At 35.9% G+C, this 27,260-nt stretch overlaps 2 protein-coding genes across 3 annotated transcripts; one reads left to right on the top strand and one right to left on the bottom strand.

Annotated features, from left to right (window-relative positions):
• The first annotated feature begins 6,913 nt into the window (after positions 1-6,913).
• Positions 6,914-9,357, top strand: LOC109012583 (membrane-anchored ubiquitin-fold protein 6). Its single transcript, XM_018994295.2, has 3 exons — positions 6,914-7,501; positions 8,126-8,296; positions 8,988-9,357. Exons 1-3 carry the CDS (start codon positions 7,372-7,374, stop codon positions 9,041-9,043), a joined length of 357 nt encoding a protein of 118 aa, XP_018849840.1. The 5' UTR covers positions 6,914-7,371; the 3' UTR covers positions 9,044-9,357.
• A 923-nt stretch (positions 9,358-10,280) lies between these two features.
• LOC109012582 (putative leucine-rich repeat-containing protein DDB_G0290503) lies at positions 10,281-25,420 on the bottom strand. Of its 2 annotated transcripts, XM_035684145.1 has the most exons (12): positions 25,214-25,420; positions 24,606-24,703; positions 22,331-22,433; positions 21,006-21,206; positions 20,699-20,821; positions 20,440-20,477; positions 20,236-20,365; positions 14,549-19,042; positions 11,973-12,128; positions 11,690-11,791; positions 11,481-11,623; positions 10,281-10,870 (listed from the first exon to the last, which is right to left on the bottom strand). In XM_035684145.1, the coding sequence occupies exons 3-12, from the start codon at positions 22,406-22,408 to the stop codon at positions 10,588-10,590; spliced, it is 5,748 nt and encodes a 1,915-aa protein (XP_035540038.1). In that variant the 5' UTR covers positions 22,409-22,433; positions 24,606-24,703; positions 25,214-25,420; the 3' UTR covers positions 10,281-10,587. The 2 variants fall into 2 exon arrangements, with proteins under 2 accessions (XP_035540038.1, XP_035540039.1); XM_035684146.1 differs by lacking the exon at positions 24,606-24,703.
• Between the last annotated feature and the right edge of the window lie 1,840 nt (positions 25,421-27,260).

Below are 27,260 nucleotides of genomic sequence, written 5' to 3'. Positions count from 1 at the left end.
CATGCCATCCCCTCCTATCTTGACACTGTTGCTTTTGGAAATCTGGTAAGCAACTGAGTATGGTTTTATGATTTTATGATTTTTTCTAATTAGGACACAATTATCATTTTAATTTCTTTAAAGAGAAGTGTGTTTACTTAATTCTTTATCTTTTGGTGCATGTAAATATGTTACTGCAAAAGTTATCGTAGAAAAAAGGGAGAAATATAGAGAAATGAGAGCATACTGTCATTTGTTTGCGTCACTTTCTGAACATCATTTAGTCTCTAACTACTGTTGCTTCTGCTCCTATGCTAGAACATAGTGTGTGTATATTGTGTCATATATCCTTCACATTTGTCTGACTTAAGAACATACAGTATCAACATGACAGTATCAATGAATTTGACTTCAAATGATGCCTCCTTCCCTTAATTATGGGTGGAAGGTGAGATTGTGGTTTAAATAAACACTTAAATGCATTAATAGTGCCAATTAAAAAAATTACTCCAGATTATATTAGTGCATGAAGTACCTGATGATATGCATGTTTGCTGAACAACTTATCTTCTAAGCAAGATAGTATTACATCATCTGTCCATTATTATACTGTTAATTGCTTCTTAGTGATAAATATTTACCTAAAGTCATCTGCTTAGGTTTTAACTTAAAATGTTCGGAGGAGGTAGTGACATGAATTTAGTTTCTCCGCTGATCTGCTCAGCTCTTTCAAAGGACTTTTTCTTTTTCTCCCTCATCCCCCTCCCTTGTGGGAGGGCTGTTAAAGCATTTTTTTTGAGATGTATTACTGCTAATTACGCCAAATGCTATGGGGACACTATCCTTTTGATGGCTTGTGACTTTTTTGAAACTCACATGATCACATCTGACACATCTAAGGGGATATTTGGAAACAATTTCCATCCCATCCCCTATCCTTCACAAACGGATTCAAAGTTCAAACACAAACACTTTGAAGCTAATCATTGCAACTTTTCAAACTAATCATTACAACTTTTCCAAAATTTCAAACAAAAAACAAAAAACAATTCAACATTTTCAAATTTCAAAACAAAAATAATATTAAAAAATAATATTCTATAATATTTTAACTTTATAATATTTTTTATTCAACTTTTTCTCTCTCCTTTCCCAAAACCCAATAAATAGTTAATTCAAACTATCTCACTACTATTCACAAACTATCTTACTACTATTCACAAAATTCTCATCTCATCTCATTCCCCAAGCATCCCCTAAACATTTTAGGTGATTGCATTTAAAACTGTTGTATTTTATCTGATTTTATGAGTGGTTCTAAAGTTTTACAATAACAATCTTGACAGTAATAGTAAATTGAGCTTGAAAAGCTTTATTATAAACCTCAGCTAGTTCTGATGATATTTTGTGAGTTTTATGATTTTAATTGATTGATAGGAGTTCAACTATAAAGCCAAAACATGGATTACTTGTAGAAAATATGCTAAATTTCATCACTCAGACAGTTGATATAATTTGTGGATTCATATAAAAAAATTGAAACTGTGCATGATAAATAACTCGAAATTGATTGACCTTTAAAAGATCTAGCACAGGTATATCACATATCTGGATTTCCACATTACATCTGCTTTCACAATGTACCTTTTTAGTAGAGAAATGAGTAACTATTAATGCTCCAACTACATATACAATAGAATAGCCCTATTAATGTCTACAAATACTATGTTAGTAAGCCTAAAACCCAGAAGCCTCCCTGAGTGTCTCTTCCCTTGCCTCTCTAGTGAGTGTCTTTACCTCCTTGCCAGTGCTCAAGAAGGACATCTGTAACGCCCCAATGGAAAGCCCAAACCACATGGCCTATACTCCAAAAGGACTAGTCAATAATATAATTGGAGCCTCATTAGAATCTTATAAAGAGCAAGAACTTCTACTTTCCAAGCAATATGGGATCCCATACACCACCTATCATTATCATATGGGGTATCACAAGATCCCCACCCTTCTTTCCTTTTTGGCGCCAACTTCCTGTTCCCCTCTCCCTTTTCTTTTGTCTATTTTTTCTTTTGGTTTTGAGAGTCAGATCTGCCACCCTCTGTCCACTACCCTTTTAGACGCACCACCACTGCCCTTCACTGTCCAGATTTGCAGCCCCATACAATCTTCTCTACCACCGTCTTCTCGTATGCCTGCCCATTAAAGGTGTCCTCTCTTTTGCCTATGAAGAATGCCCAATTTGATGTCCGTTGGTTACCACTCTTTCCAGACATCATGGAGCTCCTCTCAGGCAGCCCAAGCACTGTTGCTCGTGGCAACATCTTCCCTGTTGCTCCATGCAAGCATCTCTGCTGTAAATGCAAGAGCTTGTTAAAGCAGCCCAACGCTAGGACTGTTTCACAAACCACCACTTCTGGAAGTCCTATTCTTGGCCGCTGAATCAAGAAGACGATGGATCATATGAAGTTATTGGTTCATTTCCAAAACCTCTATGCTTATTGTTGTTATTATTTCGATGCTGTGTGCTGCATCTGCAGGGTGATGCAAAAGAGGAATTTCTTTTCCACCTTTTGACCCAACATCGGGAACACAAGGTAAAAAAAAACACAAGAAAACAGTAAATAAATATATGGTTTAGGCCTAAGTAGAAGCCTAACCCATGTTTTGGATGATAAATGTGGGCTTTTCTGTGTTTCAGCCCTTCCGATTTCTGACCTGGTGGTCAAAGGTCAGTTCAGCTCGGTATTACCAACCCTACAGGTCAACTTCGGTATAGGCATCTGACTTCCGTTGGGTCGGAAGGAGAAAGAGTGACTTCTGTCCCAATCAGGTTGGAAGAACGCCCTTTGTTCACAGAATGTAAGCAGTTTTCAGGCAAAGTTAGACTCACCCAAAAGCCACAGAGAATTTTTCTGTGATTAGAGAGAGCATAACAGTTGTTCAGAAATGGCACTCCTAAAAGTGATTTTTGCACAATCTACATATTGAGTGGTGCTGTGAATCAAATATGTCATAATGAGAGGTTGATAGTGAATGCTGAGCTATAACTTCTCTTTTACTTGTTTGATGTCTTTGATACTGTTGGTGGTGTGAGACTATATAGGCCTCTAAATTGCTGTCAAATCAGTAGAAACTGAGCCTTTTACTGCTAAACAATTGCCAGATTAGACTGTCGGATTGGGAAGAATCTTAACAATAAGTTTGAGGTTAGAGTAATCTTAATGGGAGGACTTTACAAAGTCAAATTCATTTGAACTTTGCTGTTAGAGCTTTTCATATGGAATCCCTTACACTTGGTGCCCTAAAATTATGTTAAAACAATTTCATGGTGAAGATGATGGCTGAAGCTCAATGTATCAACACAATATTTATTTGGCTGCATCATAATCATCAGAAGTTGACTACAGAAGCATGGTGCTGCAATTCATGTCTCCAATCTCTATTTTCAACAATTTAGCGGTAATTCTTTCTTTTCTGATAAGAATTAATCCCTTATTATCTTAGTTGTTTGAACCACTCATGGATATCAGATAACCGTTGTACGGACACTGTTAGTAGGCTTAAGGAAGAATGTTGACAACAAATATATGAGAAAAAATACCAGAGAAGTTGGTCCAATGGTAACATAGAGACTAACACACTTACTTCTATGTTTGTGGGAGTGTTGTGGAGCTGTTCTTTCTGCTCCCTTCATCCTTGGTTCTTTAATTTTGGTTGACTTGATGAATTAGGTTTTTTCATTTGATTATAAGTTTCTTTACGAAGAACAATGACGGGCTGAGTTCCTCATTATGCTACTTTGTGCTTGGTAATTTCTCTTTTTCCTTCTCAAGTTTTTGTATTAATCTAAGGCCAGATCAGATTCTCTAATTTTGGTCTCATATTTATCATTTCAATAAATACCATTGTTCTTATTCTCTTTATTCCACTTAACTCCCTCTTTTTTCAGTGGTGGGCCATTTTGTTTGGATGCTAACAGTATAAAGATATGCCTGATGTTGTTTAGCATATTTTGTAATGTCAACTATTTATATCAGAATGATGTATGTGACACTGCTTTAAGTCTTTATCCATGCGAAAACTCTTACAAATTCTGAGACACTGCTTTAAATCTTTATCCATGCGAATACTCTTGCAAAATTTGAGTTGAATTTTTTTATGAGTTCCGAGTATTATACTATTATTCTTCAAATGGTTTTTATTATGCTTATAAGGCACTTCTGTTTAATTATCTAAATCACTGGAGTTACAGAGGATGTCTAAGCTGATTCTTAAAAAGATGGGTTCTTATTTTGCATCTGCATTATTGGTTTCTACTTGTAATGCTTTGTTAGTGCCCCTAAGAGGGAATCTCTTGGCGCTTGATCGGCAGATGGGTTGTCCATATACGAAAAACTTTCAAAGAAGAAAGCATTATATATAAAATAAAAAAAATAAAAAAAAAAAGAAAAAAGAAAAGGAAAACAAATGATGGTGGTGGAGGTTGGAGATAATGGGAATTGATGGAGAAAGCTACCATTTTGGATTCTGTGTCAAACAGTTATGTAAAGATGTGAGATCTGGCAACTTCAACCACTGAAAAGGGCAACATTTTTCTGCTGTTGGGACTTGGGGTGGGGAGAATACCTTTTCTTGTCAAATCTCTCCTGAGAGGAGACTACAAACGACTTCTCTGAAAACCTTCAGGACTATTCCTCCAACTAGTAAATGCCAAGTCATGTGGTCACGAGGGTTCCCCACTTTCTGGCCTTTTCCATTCGTCCAAGTCCTGAAAACTGTGGGTCTAGTTAATTTCCTAGAAGTCTGATGAGTTGTGATTTAGAAGTAAGGGGCCTCATCATTTATTTTCACCGAATACTTGAACTGCTCTTTGTTTTTTGCATTTGTTTTGTTTTGTTTTGTTTTTTGTTCTCCTCTGGCAGCATTCTTACAGATGTTAGCTAATGTCATATGGTCCTTTTTAGTTGTCATATGCTTTTCTGTGTTGTTTTTACTTAATTAATATGGTTGGCCTTCCATGTCAGTGTGATTCAAGAGTTGTAGGTGTAGCCACCCATTGACTGAGTACAAAAAATCTCTCAATTGTCATCTAAGCATTAGATTATATCTTATCTTAACAATACTTCAAATTACACTTAATGGTTGTATTGTCAAATTCATGTCTTAATGATGAGTGTATGTTAATTTTCTCCATAATAAATATTGTTTCAGAATCCATTCACCTCATACCAACTGAAACTCTAATCATACAGAATCAATTCAAGATCCCTCCATCCACTTCATTTTGTTGTGTTATTTGTGGTCCTTTCTCATAAGCAAGTAATATAGACAAAAGTTTGGTCAAGAATAACTGATATGTTCAAATGTCACCATCAAACAGCTAGTTTGTCCTTTTCTGATTTGGACTGATTTTCTACAATATGGGTAAACATTATGAGGCTCTCTGTATGGAATACAGAAATTCGGTAGAAGTGTTTATTGTCAAATAAATTCCTTTTTATCTTTTTGTTTTCCCTCTCTGTTATCTTGATGTGGTAAATTCATTCAACAATCCTATCATCTTTCATGGATATCTGAAGTTACAGGGAGAGTATACATGCTTCTGGTTTTGCCGACAAAATTAGACTAAACCATCTCAATGTACTAATCATGAGAGAGTATGATGTATTAATTATAGAGCAAACGAGAAGTTCCAACCAAACCAACCTCTCTCTCTCTCTCTCTCTCTCTCTCTCTCTCATGTTTGTGCTTATGCCACTAATTCAACTTGCTGATATACAGCTAATGATCAATGGAGAATCTATTATAGATTAGGATATATGATTAGTATTAAGTAATCGAACGTGCCTTCCATTTCTGACCTAGTCTTTAAACCTTCTTATTTGAGGTTCACTTCCTGAGTATACTCTTTCAGATTAATATTTTATTTTCCTTCTTTCAGCTCTAATATGATTCAACAATACTACTTGCCATGGTTGGATTTTTCTGAAATGGACTTTACTCTGATCAGAATCCAACGGTGGTTTGCACCATATTTTATAAAATAATAGATGTGTGGAGTGGACTATACTTGTCTTGTCTCAATATTAATTGAGATGAAATCCCATACAATTTCATTAAACAAAAAATATATATATTCATAACATTTTAAGCGTAACGTCGTTGAAATGGTAGACACGGCCAAATCAATATATATCCAATATAATTAAGAGTCCAAGTAGCAAAAGTCTAAATACAATTGCGACTCTTTCAATTATCAATCATCTTAAATGATATTTTTCTATCTTTCACAAATAATGTTAAAAAAAAAGTGTTATAGTCACAAAAAAATTTTATAAAAATAAATTTACAAACAGACATGAATTTATGTGATATTTAATCTATTTTATAATAAAAATAATTTTATAATCTAACGTATTATCCTTTACTAAAAAATTTCCTTTATAACCAAAACAATTCTCATTAAAAAAATAATAATAAAGAGAGCACTGATACCCGCAACACTTATTAAAAGGAAAAGAAAAAACATAACGACCATGCCATCGCTACTTTTGCATCTTATGTATTGTTATTATAGCCGATAGAATATTATATTTGTCTTTAAATTGAGTAACATGACACAGTAACGTACGCAATCACATCAATATAATGTTTAAAAATTATAATGAGAGTTGTAATCTCTTTTCTTTTTATTGTTTCAATTAATTTATTTACTGTAGAAGTGGGGAGGAAACGTCGGCCAGCTAGCTGTTACTGGGTAGGATCTTGGGCTAATTGGTGGGCCAATTTTTCGAAATCTCAAATCATGAAGAAAAATGAAAATTATTAGTGGCATGAATGATGAAACTCATTGATTATCCAATGAATATAATAAAATAATATGGGCAACTATGTGAAAAATTGTCACTTTCTGCAATACTAAATGGTTGGATTTTTCAGTTAGATTCGGGTAAAAAGATGTCCCTTGTGAAAGTTTCTATTTAGGTAGTTCCTTCCTTTCTTCTTTTACCACATTCTTGTCTTTGTTCTCTATTTCATAGAGTTTCTGTTCCGTTACTGTTCTTTGGTTGACATTTTAGAGATTGGATCTGGTATTTCTGTATATCATCAATTACTGTGCTTCTTTAGTGGGTGCCTTTCTGTCCTTGTGGAGGATTTAAGGTCATTTATTTTCGTAAAATCCTATGAGATTTGATCTGGGTTTTCAATATCTTCTTATTCAGTGTCGATTTTCAGACCGTAGAACAGAGTAATAGCGATTTTCTAGTTTCTCGACCCAAAATCTCTCTAAATAGAGAAAAGGGTTTGTATTAAAGAGGTATTGGATCTTTGTGGAATTGAATCTGATTCTGGATATGAGAATTTGAGGGTTGGTTTTTGGTGGGAGCTTCATCTATGGCAAGTGAAGATTTAATAGAGGTCAAATTCAGGCTAGCTGATGGCACCGACATAGGGCCGAGCAAGTACAGTCCAGCTACCTCTGTGGCATCTCTTAAAGGAAAAATACTTGCACAGTGGCCAAAAGGTTTGTAAATGTTTTTTTTTTTCCTACACCCATTAATTTCTGTGTTTTTGTGCAGTTCTAGATTAATTTGTGTCTTTTTGCACTTGTCAACAACTTGTGTGCTTTTTGTTATACTGTTTCTGAAACTAACGGTATATCTTATTCAAATTCTTCCATTCTTGAAAGTCTTTTAATAGATCGAGCTTCTCATTCTGCCTTAAAGAGAAAAGGCTTCTTTTTTTTGGTCCTTTTGATGGCATTCTTTTCTAAGTTGGTAGGTTTCTGCAAATTATATAACCAATACCAGATAGAGTTTTCTATTTTGAAAGCATTACAGACTCGCATAGATTGCAAAGCAGAATTCTTAAAACAAAGAACATGTTACTTGTCTTTGTGGTTGCTTTGCTTGAGATGCTGAAATGATGTTTGGAATTATTGTCTCTGCTACCATCGTTCTGTCTTATTGGTAGTTCGGCAATAGCTTGTCTTCTATGCAAAGAACAAACTGATAGACATAGGAAAAAGTATCTTGCCTAAACTGTTGAATTATTGTGTAGTTTAATGATCACAATATTGTGCTAGAATTTGCTATTGAATTGATTGATATTTACAATTTTCTCATCAATATCTTCTCCTATTTGACAGACAAAGAAAATGGCCCGAGAACAGTAAACGATGTGAAGCTTATCAATGCTGGAAAGATACTGGAAAATAACAGGACGCTGGCGGAGTCCAGGCTCCCAGTTGGTGAACTCTCAGAAGGTGTCATCACTATGCATGTTGTTGTGCGGCCTCCTCTTTCTGACAAGAGCAGTGGTAATCCATGATGCATATGGCACTTAATCGTCACTAGACATACATGCTCATCCATTTTGTTTTTGTATGTGCTTGTGTGTATGGCTGTCTTTACTATGGGTGTGCTAAGGAATACATACAGATGCCTCATTCTCGGGCTAAATGAAGTCGGTAATATTTTCATGCTAATGAGTGAGTAAAGTTTGTGGCCATATTGACTTCTGATTTTTTTCGCTCGTAAGGGTGCATCCATCGACTAAAGTAGTATACCTATATGTGTTTTCTACTGCATATGATACCTTTTTGTCCATCATTTTGGCAATATTGTGTAGAACATTTAGCTTTAAGTTTCTTTTACTTTTACTACCCCCATCATCCCCATTTTCTTCAGCTCACATAACGCAGAATCACTCCTTGTACGCCCAATCCAGCGTTCTGGAATTTTGATTGCTGCATAGTCTATATTATTCCTCTGCAGCACAGCTCTTCGGGGAGCGCTGTACTTTCCCAGATCAACTATTTGCTATATTTTGCCATACCTGTGAATAATTTGTGTTTGGCTGTGTGCTTGTTGTATTTACTTCCATCTAGTCTTTTTCTTTTTCTTTTTCTTTTTAATGGTGGTGGTGAGTATCTTAGTCCTTCAACCACAAAAGATAGGAAAAATGCAGCTCCAACCAAAAAGAGTAACACTTTGCTGCATTCTTTACAGAGAAACTGCAAGATGATTCTCCAAAGGCGGCCTGCTGTTCATGCTCCATCATGTAGCTTCAAGCCACAATTTTGACAAACAGAGCATCTCCAATTGTGTTTAAGTAATTTCCCAGGTGCTGCTGTTAGATGCTTGCTGATATGCAGTTCAGCAACCCAGTTCTCAATATTGAGCAGATGCAGAAACAAGAAGCTTGGAGGTTTCTTCCCCCACACATCATTTACTTTGATCTTGTGGTTTCCTTCAGTAACGACTTGTGGTTTCTTCATTTTTTGTGAATGATAGAACGAAATTGGGCTGGTTTTGAAGCTTATTTTATTAAGAGATTTTCCTCGACACAATGTGAAATGGGGAAAAAGAAAGAAAAAAGGAGTTGTAAAAGAAAGAGTTCTTTATTTTTTTTTTTTTCTTTTTTTGATTTGGGGATCTATCACTTGACGTTACAAGAATATAATCTTAGATGACATGTAAGCTTTTTGAAGAAAATATAGGTGGATCCTACAATATTGATTAAATATTTAATGCTATTAAAAATATATACAAGGATAATAATATATTCTGTAAGGTCTGCTTCATTTGAGGAGATCTCATCTCATCTCATCTCACCTCCTTTCTACAAAAACAAACGAATAAGGCTGACTTGTGTCACTCTTGGTAGACACCAAGAGCAATATAATCCCAGGGCGAAATTAAACATGGTTTGATCCACAGAATTCTGAGGGGAGCCGTGAGAAGCGAGATGTACCACTTGGCATCCCCACGTGGCAGAAAAAAATATGGAAATTCCAGAGCAGAATGGCCAAATGATATTGGTGAATGCTAGGACCAACTCTCGTTTAAAATCAGGTCCAAATTAAATTGATTTAGAGAGGCTTGATGGAAGGAGTAAATATCTTGTTCTTTGGTTCTATAACAAATAAAACTACTGCTCCTGTGTCTTTTGGGGCCAACCACTCACGAGAGGGCTAACATACAATCCTGATGTTTTTGGAAGTTGATTCGAACGTCGTTTAGATCAAACAGCAAGTGGTATGCAGACGTTTACAGCTCTTCAACTTAAGTATCAGATACTCCACTCAATAAGCAACCTATCCTCATTGCTACCAAAAAATCCGACAAGTCATGTGTAATGTAGATCTGAACGCAATGTCCAACATCGAGTTATAAAGAAAAAAAACTATGGTCATGTGCAACATAATCTGAATGCAATGGTCAATTTCCAGTAACAAGATAATTGGAGGGTGGGGGGGATGTTCTTGTGATTCTTCTGAAGATCTAAATAGAATTATTATCAGTCAAAAAAATTTGATTTACTATACAGCTGAACGAATTGCACTGATGAGGCGGAGCAAAATAAAAATAAAAAGCCAAGACGTTACAGGGATCTATAATTTATACTAGTAACCGATGACATGGCCGGCAAGCACAGTAAAATTTTAATTTACACAAGTACCTGCTACTTAGCTTTGGGGATCCTGTACTAAGCTTGAAAATAGTTGGCCATTGCTGCAGCTTCCCAGTCCTTGAATGCTCAGTGTCCATGTGCACCTGTATTAACTGAGCTCAGTATAGGACGGTTTCTGGGCAGACACTTGAGAGGCTAGGAGGGATTTTCTCCAAGGGAAGTTGATGAGGGGCGATTCAAGAGTAGGGCCTTCTTAGATGCCCGAACATTTTTAAGAGTCATCATCAGTTTCTGTCTCTCTCCTTCAACCTCGGCGAATTGAAGGCTTAGTTGAGAGTATCGATCATGCATGTCCTTCAGTTCAGTCTCCACACTTGAATACCTTCCCTTCAGTTCCAACATGTCTTTTATAAGCTCATTGATATCTCGAAAGCTTTGGAGTACTGCTTCCTCATCACCATGCTGTCTCAAGAAAGAACTGGAGGAAAGAGTATCATGTTAATTAATATGATGAATCCTTTGTCTAGCTAGTTATAGGGTGAACTACCTTCATCCCCTAAAATTCTAAGATACATTTGTATTCTGAAACTTCTGGTTTAGTATGTTACTTCGGTTATCTTATGCTTTCGTTAAAGCTATAGAAACACCTAGTATAAATGCTGACAAATACCTGATTAGATCAAAATAACCAATTTTAAGTATTCTAAACGAGTCAATGCACTACTCATAAAAATGTACATGACAAAGTCTTCTAAAAAATTATAAGGGAAAGAATTAAGGAGCTGAATGAGTGCATTTAATGTGCCTTATCTGAAAGTGAGTGGACTGGCAAACTTTTTGAAGAGAACCTTGGGGCCAAAGCTTTACAGGATGCCTATAATACTGGTTTTGAGCTCTTGTTTGTACTTTGCATTTGGGGCCAAACTAAGGCAGAGTTGGGCTTTATATATACAGAAAATATCTCTTTAAAGTACAAGACATTGAACATGCAAAAGAAACAAACTTTTGGGAGCTCCAAACATATTTGTGCACCCAACAATGCCAACCAGTAGTCACCTAGCCAGGTTTATCAGTCATAAATTATGTACCTCTGAAAATGGATGCTAGATTTCTTCTTTGCCTGCAGTGCTTCAGCAAGTTCAATTTCCAAGGCAAGTACCCTTTCCAATGCATTACCATTACAAGAAAATTCGTTGAACGAAGGATGCATGCTTCCCAATTCTTCATTTGCCTGATAAAGAAGAAGAAATGAGTATCTAGAATATAGTGCTAAATACTGCAAGGTTAATTCATCTACCTTATGTAACAGCATTAGTTCTCTTTGTAAACCTGGAAAATTTGAGTAAACATCACTATAATCTTGGGGAATGAGCGAATTCTCATGTTTCATCCTTTCCAACTGCAAGCAGAAAACAGTTAGATTCTATCAGGAAATACTCATAACAAATATAATGCAAGGAACTAGAGTCTTTAATGAGGAAATAAATGCTATATTCATTTCTCCATGCCTTCTGAGACCAATACTAAAATTGACATGCAGGCATCTTATCATTTTCCATCACAAAATACAATATGTATACCTCCTTATTTAAATGGTCCAGGCTAGACTTTAGACTCTGAGCTTTAGGGTGATCATTGGCAAGAGCTAAATGCTTTATGTCAGTGTGCAGCAAGTCTTCCTGATTTACAAGCACAATACTTGAAATACCTTCTTCACCTCCAGATTCAAGAATATCCTGACAAACGATTATTCACAAAACTTATTAGAGATCAAGTTTTTCTTACAAGAGAATACACACCATAGATGAAAAATAAAAGTAAACAATATTTTCTTTTACGCATTCTTTTTTTTAGAACAGTAGTGCACATATGATTTAAAGGTACCATCAGTTAATTCGGTATAACAAATGAACAAAACTACTAACTACTTCATTGACAAGAACTGGCAAGCAAGTGTTATTACATCACTCAGAAACTGAAGATTTTGAGCAACATTTTTTTTTTGATAATTGCAGATTTTGAGCAACATACATCAGCTTACCATCATTTTTCTCAGCAAAGTAACTGATGAGTTTCATTTCATCAAATTCCTTACAGCTATGAAAGCATTTAGTCATACAGAAATTTTCCCAAAACAGCCAAATGTTATTGCAAAGATGTCTCAAGCGCTGCCTGATTTATGGATCTCAGACGACACAAGCTCATGAGTGAGGTGCAAAATTACTATTTATAAAATCTCTGGACTGGGAAAAAGGCAGAGGTTGCTCCTGGCAAAAAACCTAATTTACAGGCCTAAAAAATTAAATAAACTCTTAAATGCTAGAGATAATGGACAGTTTTGCTTGCATATAGTTTTTATACAATTAGTGATGAGAAAAACATGAAAAAACATGACGCAGCCCATAAGCCTCTACTTATGCATATACAAGCATTCCTTTGGGGAACCCCAACAAATAACAAGGAACTACACTATAATTGTAGTATGGCCACGTAAGAGAGCAGTGCCCCATGTGTTAAATTTAGATTCCAGCACTCAGGTCAGTACTCACGTGATCTAGACTGATGCATTCCAGTCATTCAAACCTAATCAAAAGACAATTAGTCCAAACAATAACAATGAAAATACAAATAGCACCTCTTTTATTTTTTTTATTTATCCTTTTTCTTTTAACTTTGATCAAAGTCACATGAACACTCAATTACATTTATGCCAATATAAAAGCCCTTACAAGTTACAAGCTCCTGTTAAGCTCCAAAACGGGTCTCATGGGGTGGGATTTGGAAGCATATAAGAAAAGAATGGGGAATTTTCTCTAGATATACTCTCTCTGAGGTGGATGATGGGTCCAGAATCAAATTCTAGTATGACCTATAGTGTGGCGACAAGGCCCTCAAGAAAGCCTAATAGAAATCTATGGAATTGCATGGATGCAGGATGCCTCAGTTGCAGATCTTTTAGAATTATCCATTGGTTATACTCAATAGAATATCACTTTCTCCAGAGCCACAAAAGATTGGGAAGTTGAAGTATTCACCGAGTTTTACAAGTACTCTATTGGAGTGAGGGTGGAAGATGCATATCAGATCTTCCGGCGCCCTTCGGAGAGAGGAAAGTTCACCATCCATTCATTTTTACAAGTCCCTTATTATGCACAATGCAAACCCATTCCCATGAAAGAGTATTTGGAAGACTAAGGCACCCCAAAAAGCAGCTTTTTTCATATGGACGGGTTCCTTGGGGAAGATCCTCACATTAGACTATTTAAGGAAATGCCAGAGTATTGTGATGGATTGATGTTCCATTTCCTACTTCACTGCGAGGTTGTCAATGACCCTGCGAAATGATTTCTTTTCTAGAGTAGGATTAGCTTTGGTGATGCCATGAAGTATAATTGATTTTCTAACAAATCACAACAATATGGAAGATGGCCCCCATTTGTATATGGTGGTGTCTTTGGAGAGAAAGGAATGAAAGAAGTTTTGAATATCGCGAGCGGCTAATTAATGAGCTTAGTTGTTTCACATTTAACTCCATTGGTCAATTGCAATAGATTGAATATCCATGACTTACTTGTATCACTTGATAATCATGCCTATGTGTCACTCTTGTATAAGTTTCGTGCAATTAGGCTATGCCTATCATTATCATCAATAAAATCCTTGTTTACAATTGAAAAAAGCTCCAAAAAGGGTCCCTACTGAAGGCAAAAGGTAAATGTGGAGTGTAAAAGATGAGAAGGGAAATATGCTATGAAAAGAAAAGGCAAAAGAATATTTGCTACATGTTTATACAACAAACCATATTGCCTTTTTCGTTTTTTCCAAAAGGAAAAAGGGTCTCCTGGGCAAACAGAACCTAGCAAGTTAACAATCAGTAAATTGTAGGCAGAATGGACGCTTGTCGAGAAACATTAGATAGACTTCCTAAATATTTCTTTCTCTACACTGACATATTGTGGGTTAACTTACAGGCGTCGTTGATAAGCACTTCATGAATATGTTCTCATAGGGTAATCTAATCAATTTTCAAATATAAGTAAAATTGTACCATTTAAATACTTAATTGCAAGATTTGTACAGGTAGCAATGAACTATATATTAATTAACATGTTAAAGGATGATCCCAACAAAAAAAGAAAAACAAAGAATGAAGTACCTGCATGTGTTGTACATTCATGAGGGCACTTGCTTGGCCAGTTTCATCTGCAGGAATAGCACGTTCATCGTAATTTATTGAACGAAACAGTTCCTCAGTCGTACTATTCCAAGGAGTGGCCTCCATACTTACTCTTACACTACTTGGAATGCCTGGAATTCGGTTTTTCTGATGAAGCTTTCTAACAATTGGCTCATCATGTGTGCAATCCCCTTTGAGCAATCTATCATAGCCATCCTTCTGAATCTTTATCTGGGATGCAGAACTTTCTAGTAAATCTTTCATCAAGCTAATCTCTGCAGCATATTTAGATTTGTCATCATTACATTTTTGTAAAGAGGCTTCAAGCTCTTGCTTTTCTTCCTTGCAGCATTCAAGGCTTATTAATGAGCACTCTTTTTCAGCCTTCATCAGGTCACAAGCCTTCATTAGTTCACGCTTTTCAGAAAGGGCTGAATACAACTCAGCTTCCAATTCCAAGATCCTTAAACCCAGCTCTTCATTTCTTTTTAAGTGAGAAGACTCTGATTTCTTCCTATTTTCAACTTCATCAATTGCATCTTGTAATTTCCACAGCATGTCCTCACTATGCTTTTTGGAGATGGAAATCTGGTGTTTCAGTTCTTGCAGCTTGGTCTCATACTGTTCTTTGATAAATGCAATTCTCAAGGACTCTTGCATGACAAATGGTGGTCCTTCAGGTTCCCTTTTTCCACGAGCCTGGAGACAATCAGCATCAGCCTTGTCTTTAAGCTCCTTCAAATGGATGGACAAGTTCTTAAACTCTTCTGTCTTTAGAACCTGCTCAGCAAGCCTCTGGTTAACCTCACCACATTGCTTCCTCAGCACTACCAGTTCATCTTTATATTCTTCCAGCAAGGTTATATAAGCATTCTGTTCATCTAACTTGGTTTTGAGTATCGAATATTTGACGTCTAGTTCCTCCTTGGAGAACATCAGGTTATCAACCACTTCTTCAGAATTCATTAACTCATGCTCTAGCCTTTCAAGCTCAAGAGCATGCTGAATTTTCTCCATATAGAAAGTAGCCTCCATATTTTCAGCCACCTTCTTGTACTTCTCAAGTTCAGACGTTATAGCACTATTTCTATGAAGAAGAACTCCGTTCTCAGCATTAGAGGCTTCTAACTCCAACCTCAAGGAGTCGAGACTTGTTGACCATCTTGCATGCTCTTCAATGTAGCAGGCTTCACTAGCTAAACGACAATCATGTACTGTTTCTTCATTAACATGCTTCTGGTGAAGCTCAGCAAGTTGCTGCTCTGCAGATTTAAGTTTCTGAACGAGATCCCCTATCCAGGCATCATACTGAGTTCTTGTGAAAATGAGTCTAACATTTGTATCAATTGAAAACTCATGCATTTCAAATAGATAAGTTTCCAAAGAAGAACATTCTTCCCGAACATTTTCAAGACATTCCTCGGTGGTCAACAAAAGATGGCAGACTCTTGTTTTTTCTAATTCTAGATCTGATAACATTTGATTGAGATGGACCAGCTCATCTTTCTGCTGATCATAATGTAGTAACTGCCGCTGCTTCTCATCCAGTTGCAAATTAAGCTTCAAAACTGTACTCTCTAATTCATCTCTGGAGCTTCTCTCAATCTCCAACTCATCATGCAGGGATTGAAAACCTTCTTTCAAGTTATTAAGCTCCAATGTGAGCTTGGCAGATTCTTCTGTTTTATCCTCTAAAGAAGCCACTAAAGTGTCTTTTTCTTCCGTAAATGTTGCTATGGTCACCTTACACTTTTCAAGATTGTCAGTTACACTCTCTAACTTCAATATTTCTTCAGCAAGATCCTTGTTTTGAGAAGTAAGTTGTTGCAGCTCAACTTCGAAACGGTCTAGATCAGATAAGAGTCCTCTGTGCTGCTGTGAGTATCTTTCTTCAGCCTCAGAGCTAACCTTGACTCTGTTAGCAATAATATCAACTTCTAATTGAAGCTTTTGCAGCAGGGCACTTGAAACATCGAGTTTATCCATTATAGCCCGTATGTAATGTTCAAACTTCTGTTTCGTGATCAAATTATCTGATTCTGCTGTTTTTAAGGACACTTGAGCCAAATCTCTTTCATCCACCAGACCTTCCTTCTCTTCCATGAGTTGGAGAATCTTTTCAAATGCATTCTGATGAAGCTCTTCTAATTGCAGCACAACACCTGCTAAGTTCTTTGACCCCAAATCCTGACAGAAAGATTCACTCTGGAGAGACAGTCTATCACACTTTTTATCACAAGATGCCAACCGGTTTAACAACTTATCTTGCAGAAACTTGATAGCATCCTCTAGATTCTCCTTCTCAGAAGTCAGCCCATCAAATTCAGTTCTAACTGCTCTTAACTCTTCCTGAAAAGAGGTAACATCATTTCGAAGCTTGTGATTTTCTAAGGTCTTTTGGTTCAATGAGTTTTCCAACTCTAACTTTTCTGCAGTGCAGGCCTCATATGTACTCTCATAACTTTTGTACTCTGTTATCAATGCTTCCCATTCAGTAATCTTTTGATTGAGAAGATGATTTTCATGGGTAACATTTTGTAAATTTGATTCTAAAATTTGGCTGTGCTGAGCTAACTCATTGCATTTCGCAATGCAAGTGGCTTTGTAATCATTAAGAGAATGAACATCATCCAGAGCTTCCTGCAGCCTAAGCATCAGTAACTCCTTGGATTTGGTTGAAAGCTCCAGCTGCCATGTACATTCTTCCAGTTTCTCTTTCACAAGTATAAATTCACAACCTGCTTCACGCAAACTCTCCTGTAGAGTTTTGGAAAAAATATCCAAGTACACGTTCACTAAATGCGTTTCATAAACTTCTTCTTCAATCTTCTGGCAAAGCCCCTCCTGCAAGCATAGTGATCTTTTCAAATCCTCTAAAGGAATATCTCCACACAAGTTCTCTTTATTTACCCCCGGATAGTTATGCTGACTGTGCAACAATTTGGAAGTGCCAAATTCCTCTGAATCCAATTTCTGGTTCTTCACCATTTCGGGGAATCCTTGAAAGACTGGTCCAGGAGAATCTGCAAAAGCGTGCTTGATAAGGTTCTCATTAGTCTCAAACATAGATAGAACCTGGAAAGAAAGCAGTTCTAGGTCCTTTTGTAACTGGTTCACGGCAATCGAGTAATTAAGGCGTGCCCTCTTGAGTGCAGCTTCAGCAGAAGCAGCCCTTCTTTCAAGCTCCTTGCCAAGAGATTCCAAATCACACTTGTCTTTAGCAAGTCTTATCAGCTGTTCATTCATTTCTCGGTGCATAGTCTCCATCTCTACCTTAGTGGATGAAATTGTGTATATACAAGTAGAATGCTCGTTTCTGAGATTTTGCAACTCTCCCATCATCTGCCTCTGAGTTTCCTCAAGTTCCTGAACAAGAGCTTCGTAGTAGCATTCCATCTGGTCCGTTTTTCTGGCAAGGCTTTCCCGTTCAGCTTTGGACTCATCCAACTCCCTTAGAAGTTCAAAGAGTTTCCCTTTCAATGCATTCATAGAATCAACAGAATCAGATTCATGAGACACCAGGCTAGGAATCTTAAGACAATGAAGGATGCCTTCTGGTTGATACAAGTCAGCATCAAACCCAGTTCCTGGCACAACTAGCTCACTTCTATGTAACTTCATTTCTCTGGTATCCTTTACACTTGTCAAGTTGAGCCCTGACATTGCCTGTCCAGTTCCTTGTTTGACATCCTGCAGAACACCAAGCAGTGCCTCCAAGTCCGCATGCAGAAACCTGAAGTCAACTTCATGTGATCCAAAGAATGCCTTGTTTTGAAGCTCTCTTATCTTATCCTCCACTAGTAAAAGCCCCTTTAACCATTTTATATGTAACTCTTGAAATACATGTTCCTGGTCTGTCACAATAGATTCCAAACGTTGAGGGCCTAATTTAGAACCTTTACACTGCTCAAGATCATCTTTGAACTTTGAACACTCTGATTTCATCACAGATACTTCCTTTGCCAGCTCTTCCCCTGAAGCAATTTCTGCAGCAAGTTGCTGGGCAATTTTTTGTGCTTCAACACCTATTTCATCAGCATGGCTTTGTAACGCACTTACCTCCAGCTTAAGCTCGAGAATAGAAGATTCAGCCATTTCCAAGCTTCCTCTAAGTCTACTATTCTCTTCATAAACAATTGCTAAATCATTGTCTGCAGAATAGTCCGAACTCCAGCCCTGAACCCAATCACTGGTCCCTTGGGCCAAAAATCTATTATCAGAATGGTCCCCTTTCTCTGGCTGAGGACTTTGACTAAGGGAGAGTCCACCTAAATCGCCTGAGGCTGTACTCTTAAGGCTGTCAATTTCATTTGTACTGGACACATCATGCTTCTCGGCATATATACTTTCTGAAGTATTGGATGAGCCATCAAACCCAACCGTGGAGTCTGCATACTCTTCATTCAGTCCAACCTCTTCCTCAAGCGAAGGAAGTTCTTGAGATTCTTTTTTGAATCTAACTCTTGCATTAATCTATGGAAAATCAAAGAAGAAAAGCATGCTTGTCAATCATAAAGAAAATCTTTGAGCCAAGAAAATTGCTTTGAATATGAACACTAAATTGTATCATTCACCATCAAATAATTCAGGCCACTCAACTTGTCCCAAAGTACACAAAATTCTATTAATGAAATCTCTAGTACTTTGGATACAATGATACTAAAGAGAAATCTTTTTTCATATATGTATTCAAAAATGTATGCCAGCCAAGACAGAGGCGCTAGTAATTCCAACAATGAAATGAGCTAATCACTTTAAGATGGCCTAATCTCATCAGTATCACTGAACTTGTGGTGTAATTATGAGAGAGAGAGAGAGAGAGAGTATAATTATAACAGATGGGTTTTCCTATTGTCTTTCATTTAGAGAGAATTACTATAATCACTGGACTCTTCTAGATCATGACTAAATCATGCAAGTATCAATTCCCGGACAGGATCACCTAGTAGTTCTTTGCTTCTCCACCTTGCTTTTATGGTTTCTTATGCTTCTCTGTTCTGAATTTTCGGAGCCCACACCCTCCCCAAAATGGTTTAACAAGACCTGCATATTTCCTTTGTATTTCTAGGAAAAAGATTTTTTTAGTGAATAAACAAATATCTTATACGATAAAATTTGTACCGAATTGTAGTCCAAGCAATTAGCGAACTTGTAAAACCATATCGCCTAAAAGGTTCAACAAAGTTGCCTCAATAATATGAATGCAAGACTGAAATTGTTGGCTGAAGTTTAGAGGCAATGGTGACACTGGACTTATTTTTCAAATGCAAAACAATGCCTATTTTCTTGCCAGGCTATTTGAAACTAAGCTTGTGTAGTACGGATTCATGTCAATTGTTTGATGATTATAGAACAGCATAACAGAGAGCCTCAATTGCTATCTTTCTACGGAAGCATAGAATCCTTGAAAGAGGAATTTTATTCGTGACAGACAAAAGAAATTTCCTAGAAATGCAACTAAAACAACCTCAAAAGCATTGTAATCTTAGAATAAGTCTTTTTAGCCATGACACTGAAGCCAGATGCTCAGGCTAGCATTGGACAAATTAGTAGAAATACATTGTTATTGAGGAGGAAATTTTCCTTATGACAGATTACTTGACCTACTATTATAACAAAGAGAAGATAAATACTATATATACAAAGCAACAACAAAATGATCAAACCTTATCCATTAGATCATTGACAATCTCTCCAGAAGATGTTACTTTTCTACCAGCAGATTCATAATGACTATTTTGGTCTGAAGTTGTCTCCAGACCCCTCTCTCTTAGTTCCCTCTGCTGCTCAAACTCTCTGAAAGCCAACACATAGATATGAATGCGCTGAAATTAGCCTAAGTACAAAAAATATACTTCTAGATGCAATACCTGAAACCAGTTTTAGATGTTAGCAGCTGTATAGTGACCTGGCATTGAATGACAAAACCAACAAAACATAATGAGAAAAAACATTAAATCTCCATGGGAAATACTTCACAGCAAGCAAGCTAGAATAAAACACTGTTACTGGAAGCTACAGACGACGATATTAGGTGTTATTAATCTATGAGCTAGAGAGCAGATAATTAACAAATACTTTCTGAAGAAAGCATTATGTAAGGAGAGAATGAAATGCAGAAATCCTCACATGTAAGATAGTTCCAGAGTCACATCCATGAAGAGGCAGTGCAACAGCAGAAGGCTTTAAGGCATCGGCATAATCAGCAAGGTTGATGTTAGCCTCTCCAAGGATACTGGAACGTGAAGAACCCTAGATTTAGGCCAATATGAAGTCAATCTCAGCTATTAAAAAAATAAACAAAAAGAAAGGATGGAAGTACCACTGTTAAGAAGAAAAAGATAATAACTGGGAACAGATTAGGTAAACTTATATGGTTCGCACGTTAACTACATTACTGAAAATCTCATTTGAAGTAATGATAGAAGGAATTTACCATTGCCACCACAAGTTTATAGAACTTCTCATCATACTGCTTTGTTTTTATGTCTTGAAGAAGTCTGGTAGTTTCATAAATAGGATCTGCCCATTTGCACGTCCCATTTCTCACATTTGCCTTGGTCGTCTTTGCCGTTGCCTTTCCAGAATCAGCAGGAATGAAAGATATAAACAGCTTATCCCATCCATTTGGGGGAATCTAGATCACGGAGAAAAAAAAAATTATTTAATGCTTATATAAAAAAATCAAAACAAAATTCACATATTCAGAATGCATGGTAAAGCACTTCAAAATGTGGTGAACATTTATGCATCCATGGGAGAAATGTACAGAGTCATTTGGACTGAGAATTTAGTATATGCAAAGTATCCCGATTCCTTTACTTATGTACTTTGGAAAAGTAACAAAAGCTTATTAGAACCAAAAAATAAGAACATAAATAATGCTTGCAATACTTCAGTCTACATCATAGTCTCTAAGGCTTAAAAAACATATGTATACTGGGACAAATACTGCAGCATTGAAATTTTTGTATAAAAGAAACAGTTCTATCACAACATATTATCACAGTAATAATGAAGATTTTTTTTATAAGTACAGTAATATTGAATATATATATATATGTGTGCACTCATAAATAATAAAACACGAAACACCAGAAGATAACTATACGGAAAGAGTTTTCAGTACACTTTTTCATGCAACTAAATTCAAATTTGTAGGTTCTTTTAGCTCCTTAAATATTTTTTAAACTAGTTGCAGAACCCCGCATCACACCGGAATAGCTAATGTGTTTTAATGAAAAATTATAAGTACGTAATTTCAAAATATGAAGGTCTTCATATTGAAATCCTGTAATTTTCCTTTACAACAAAACCTCATAATTTCTTAGAATTATCAACTTCCATTTTTAAAAATCTCAGTGCATGCAAAAAATAGAAGCTCTAAAAATTGTAGAATTTATGAGCCAAACCTAAAATTCATAGAAATTTCAGTGAAGGAAATTGCCCTACTCAGCCATACTTGGCTCCATTCCTAGCTAGCTCAGCATCTTGCAATAATTTCACAATTTACATTAACTCATATGGTTTAATAACCTTTTCCAGTTCACCTTACGCTGCTGTAATTTCTGTATCAATGTATGTCAACGATTGTGGGTGCCTGTCTGTAAGTATTTAAATAGTGAAATCCTAATTTATGAAAAAACTTAACCAGAAGCATATGTTACACCTCCAAGGAAATCAACACAGATAATGATAAACTGAACTTATGGAAATTTCTTGCAGTTGCATAAATTTTTACGATGTTGTAAGCAAACTTACATGTGTGGCGTTGAATTGTAGACGGAAGACAACTTTTAATTTTGTCTTCTCAAGCTTCCACTTTGTAATCCTTGACATTGCTGGAAACTTAATCTATGATTGGCTGCATAATATCAGGGTTCCACATCAGTCCCCTCTAGCATTTATTCTAGATCAACACAAAAAGTTGTACTATTTCACAATAAATGTAATAATGCTGAACCTTTAAAAGCAGAAAACATGGGGAATGGTGAAAATTGTTGTCTGCTGGATGACAAACACCAATATTCTAGAAACAATTTTTTGTTCTCAACTAATATTATGAACTTACAAGAAAAAATGCATAGAAAGGAACATTAGTCCATTGTGCAGGAAGATCACAACTTTGAAGAGGTACAAATACCTCGAACCAGCTTGGAGGTCAGTTTTCTTTTTTCAGTTTGGAGGTCAGTAAGGTCTTCTAGAAAGACCAGAATCAGTAGCAGTTTGTTCTTAGAATTTTTTTTTTTTTTTTTTTTAAATCCCCTTGCAAGAAGCAATGACTAACAAGTTCTATAGCTAGCAGAAGAGTATATTGTTTGATAAAAAGAGAGATCATAAACATATAAAAGCAATCAATGAAAGGCATCATTATGCTTGGAAGACTAATAGAAACGAACAACCAAAAAGCATAGTATTTCAGGCAACCATAATTAATCCCTTGTGGTAGCACATAGAAATAAATCTGACAAAAGAAAAACATATACTGTGGATGGAAAGGAATGAGCGGTATTTTAATGACAAGTAGCATTCTTAGGAGCAACTTTGGAATTTTTTTTGTGTACTCTTTGCCGTTTTGGTTTCTGCTTTAGTGATTAACAGCAATTCCATTCATGATTTTCTGATGTCGATTTCTATTTCCTAGAATGTATTTAGGTGTTTTCTTTTGCATACTTCCTGTGTACATGGGCTTTGCCTATACATTTGTTTCCAATAAAATTTCTTCTTACTTATAAAAAAACATATATATTGGAACCTGACAAAGATTTTAGAGCAGGATATGCATACCAGAACTCGAACTAGATGCTTACTCATGGAAACTCAAATGGGCAAAAGCATTCAGCAAGACAAGTTTTTCTTATAAAAGCATGAAAACTGTGCAAAAGTTGGGAAACTTTTTTTTATGGATGAAGAAATAGAAGAGATTCAGTCATTGACATGGTGCATCCAACATGGCTCAAGATTATAAACTTGAAGGTTCACTACATTTTGTCAGTTAAAGCTCAGTCCTACCAAACTCGTTCCTTCTTAAAATAAACATAAATAAACTACATGAACCTTTAATCAAACATCATCTCCACTAATTCAAGCCTTGAGCTTTGAAGATTAAAACACATTTTCTTATAAGTACATTGACGTGTAATATACCTTAAAAGTGGTAAAACATCCTCAAGGGTGGATTCTACCTAGCAACCAGAATTTAGACGAAATAGACAAAAGAAGAAACTTGATAATTTAAATTCTTCAGGTCAAAATTAGTAATAACAGAACCGAGAATTACTTTCCAGTAGTTATTGAATCCGGAGTTCAAATTCTGACGCGTCTAAAATATAAATGTGATAAAAAGAAGCAAATTGCATATGCCATTAAATTTCCCTGTATTTCCCATTCAAAATTCAAATTAGAATCCTTTTCTCAGCACAAACATATGCTTGTGCCACTTTTCCTTCATTAAGGGATAGCTAGTTACACAATAATTGGCAGGCCCAAAATGTGTGTGCGCATCTGTGTGTGTGTGTGTGTAATTAGTCTTGTTAAATAAACCGTTGATATAAAATGGTAATCCACATGACATTTTATGCACATCTTTCTTTAAAAGATAAAAATATTTTTTAAGAAAAAAGGTTTTGGCATTTGATCCCACAACTCCCTGGGCCGGACAAAACTGAAAAGTAATGAGAATGTTGCTAGCATAAAAAAAGGACAATTGAAATCATGAAGAAACTCAGACAAGACGAGGTTTTGTACAAATCAGATCTTCAAATTACATTATCAAAAATTTAAGACACGGTTGGTCTGACAAAAAATATGTTGATATAACTTCAAATCCTAACGGAACCCCTTGGGAATCATATAATGCAGATAGTCCCCTTAACCGGATCTACTACAACTACTTGGTCGAGCTGGGTAGAGCTCAAGCATCTAAATTTTATTTGTCATTACGTTCCACAATTTTCTCAGTAACCAAACAGAAAGTAAACATATTAGGGGAAAGTTTTAACGAGGAACGGAAACAAAAGCTAATCCCGGCTCGTACCTTGTTCGACGAGTCATAAACTTTCCGAAAATGCCAAACCCAGAGACAATCTCAATCTCAAATACTGACTCGAAAGAAAATATTCACGGATCCCAGTCCTAGAAAACACAGAGAATTTTAGCTTTTTCACCCTCTGAGAGAGAGAGAGAGAGAGAGAAGAAGAAGAAGAAGAAAGGACAAGAAAAGACCTAGAAAAACTACAATGCTAAAACACTGAGAAACAGGGAAAAGAGGGGAATAGAATTTTAACCCAATGCCCAGCCAAATGTGGAAGAAAAGGTATCTTAAGCTAAAACCCACTGTTTTTCTTAAACAAAACGTCAGAAAAACAAAAAAACCACTCCAACAAAAAGAAAGAAAAAAATTACCAGATTTGACACGTTTGGACGTCGAATTCAAACCAAACCATACAATGAAGAAAACGCCAAAAGAATGCGCAATAATTCAGCTGATTTTTCAGCACCCAGAGCAGTGAAATGAACAGAGAGAGAGAAACCAGCGAATGTGTTGACATTCGAAATTCAAACCAAACGTAAAAAAATATATATATAAATATAACATGCAAAATGGGATTAAAATAATGGGGGAAAGCAAGTGACGGTGGGTACCTAGTTCCGGATCTTTAGGTGCTTGGTGTGGAAGAAAGAAGATAAAGCTTTAGAGTGAAGGCTCTGAGACTCCCACTGAGATTTGAGGAACTGAAAACAGTGTGTTGTGGTTATAGGCATGCCTTAGTTTAGTACTTTAGTTGAGAGAGAGAGAGAGAGAGTTGGAGTAAATAAGTGGCAAAAATGTGGGGGAGAAGGGGGGTATCGCCATTAATAAGGTGAAATGGAGCTTTGTGGGGGGTTCAGATGTTATATCAACCTCAAAAACCCGCCAAACACTCTGATAATACTCCATTATTCGCCTTCACTTCACTTAGGCCTCGTTAACTTTCGCAAAACATTTCGATCTCCTTCCATCTTTCTTTTATTTAATTATTATAATTTTATTAAATTTTTAAATAAAATATAATAAATAATTTAATTTTTTTTAATTTTAAAATAAAATTAATATTAAAATATTATTTTTTAATTATTTTTTAATTATTTTAATTCATTTTATCCATCTTATTTCATTTACGAAAATAAAGATACCTTAATTAACACAAACCGAGGTTGCCGGTGTGGCTTCATATTTTCACTGGTCTGGTCCGGAAGCGTCTTCAATTTACTGAAATGCCCTTGGGTTTGACTCCTTTTGTAATTGTGGCCTCCATTCTCAGTCCATACAGACAATATATCGTAAGAGTGTGGTATGTTTCTCCCTTGTTTTACGGATGGCCAATGATTGACACGTATGCAACTTCTTATTAGCTGTATTCCCCCCCGGGCAATTTGTGACCACTTTAGTCAACAATCATTGATACTAATAAAAATAATTAAATCATCTGTAATTTTCAGTTGTGGTGTCGTGTGCAAATAAAAATTTATTTAATTCACAAAAATAATAAATATAAGTTCATGAAGAATCCAAAATTTCATATTTGAATTAGTATTGTAATATTTAATATGCACTCTACATAATTTATAGTGTATATTGTGCTATATATAATTTATAGTATATTGTAATCTTAAATATGTCTTACAAAAAAAAATACAAATGAATATGATTTTTAGCTGGTACATCATATTATAAAATAGTTCTTATTATAAAATAGATCTGATATATTATATCAAATTAAACTGCATCATTTTATAAAAATGTAACACTTCTCTTTTAATTAATGCATATAAAAATTTAAAAAATTATTCTCATCAGTCACTATTCACCACCTTATACCTTATAAAAAATACCTTCATATTCTATGAAAAACACACACACCTTATGAAAAAGTTATAAGTGTGAGAGTGAATAGTGACTGATACATAATAAATCCCTAAAATTTTTTATTTTTTTTCGTTGCCCTAAAAGTTTAATCCTATATGGGTATTTTATTTTTTTGGGGTGAGGTGGTTGCAGGTGATGCTTTTCTGTAATAATGCAAATCAAAGTCGGCTCTTAGCTTTATTATGCAGTCCTAACAAAGCGTGATTATGGCAAGCAAAAGGACAATAGGGATGCAGCCAAAGACATAGAGAAAGTGTGTAAATTTGAAGGGCTACTTGGGGAGGAATAATAGTAATAGAAATGCCATGAATTTGGGCATTACCATTGGGAGGGAGGGAGGGAGGGAGGGGTCGCCTTCAAAGTGGGCACAAATGCACATGGGTTTGGTACCTTTGGTGGCACTACGTATCAATTTCTAGTCAGAGTGGGCATCATAGTTTCACAGCTAAGCTGTTTTGTGTGTGCTTTATCACGTGACACCATTTGAGCTGCACGTGCATCATGACTGATCTGGGAGTGCCTTTATCATCTTTGACAACTTGAGATAAAATTACTGCATTTTACAGATGGTCTGTGAATGCATCAACCTCTGATTTGATGTTTCCTGAGATTAAAATCTCTTTGGGGGGAGGGGGTGTCCTACACTTTTGCATAGCCATAGCCATAGCCAAACTCAGAGACAAAATGCCAATGACCTTCAGCTTTTCATCCTTTAAAGTTTAGATTTTTGGTTCTCTTTTCTGAAACTTCATTCTTTTTACAAGCAACACAAAATAAAAAGCA

This window comes from Juglans regia, chromosome 13 (assembly GCF_001411555.2).
Source record: "Juglans regia cultivar Chandler chromosome 13, Walnut 2.0, whole genome shotgun sequence".
NCBI lineage: Eukaryota > Viridiplantae > Streptophyta > Magnoliopsida > Fagales > Juglandaceae > Juglans > Juglans regia.
This window is presented reverse-complemented; position numbering and strand designations above follow the sequence as displayed.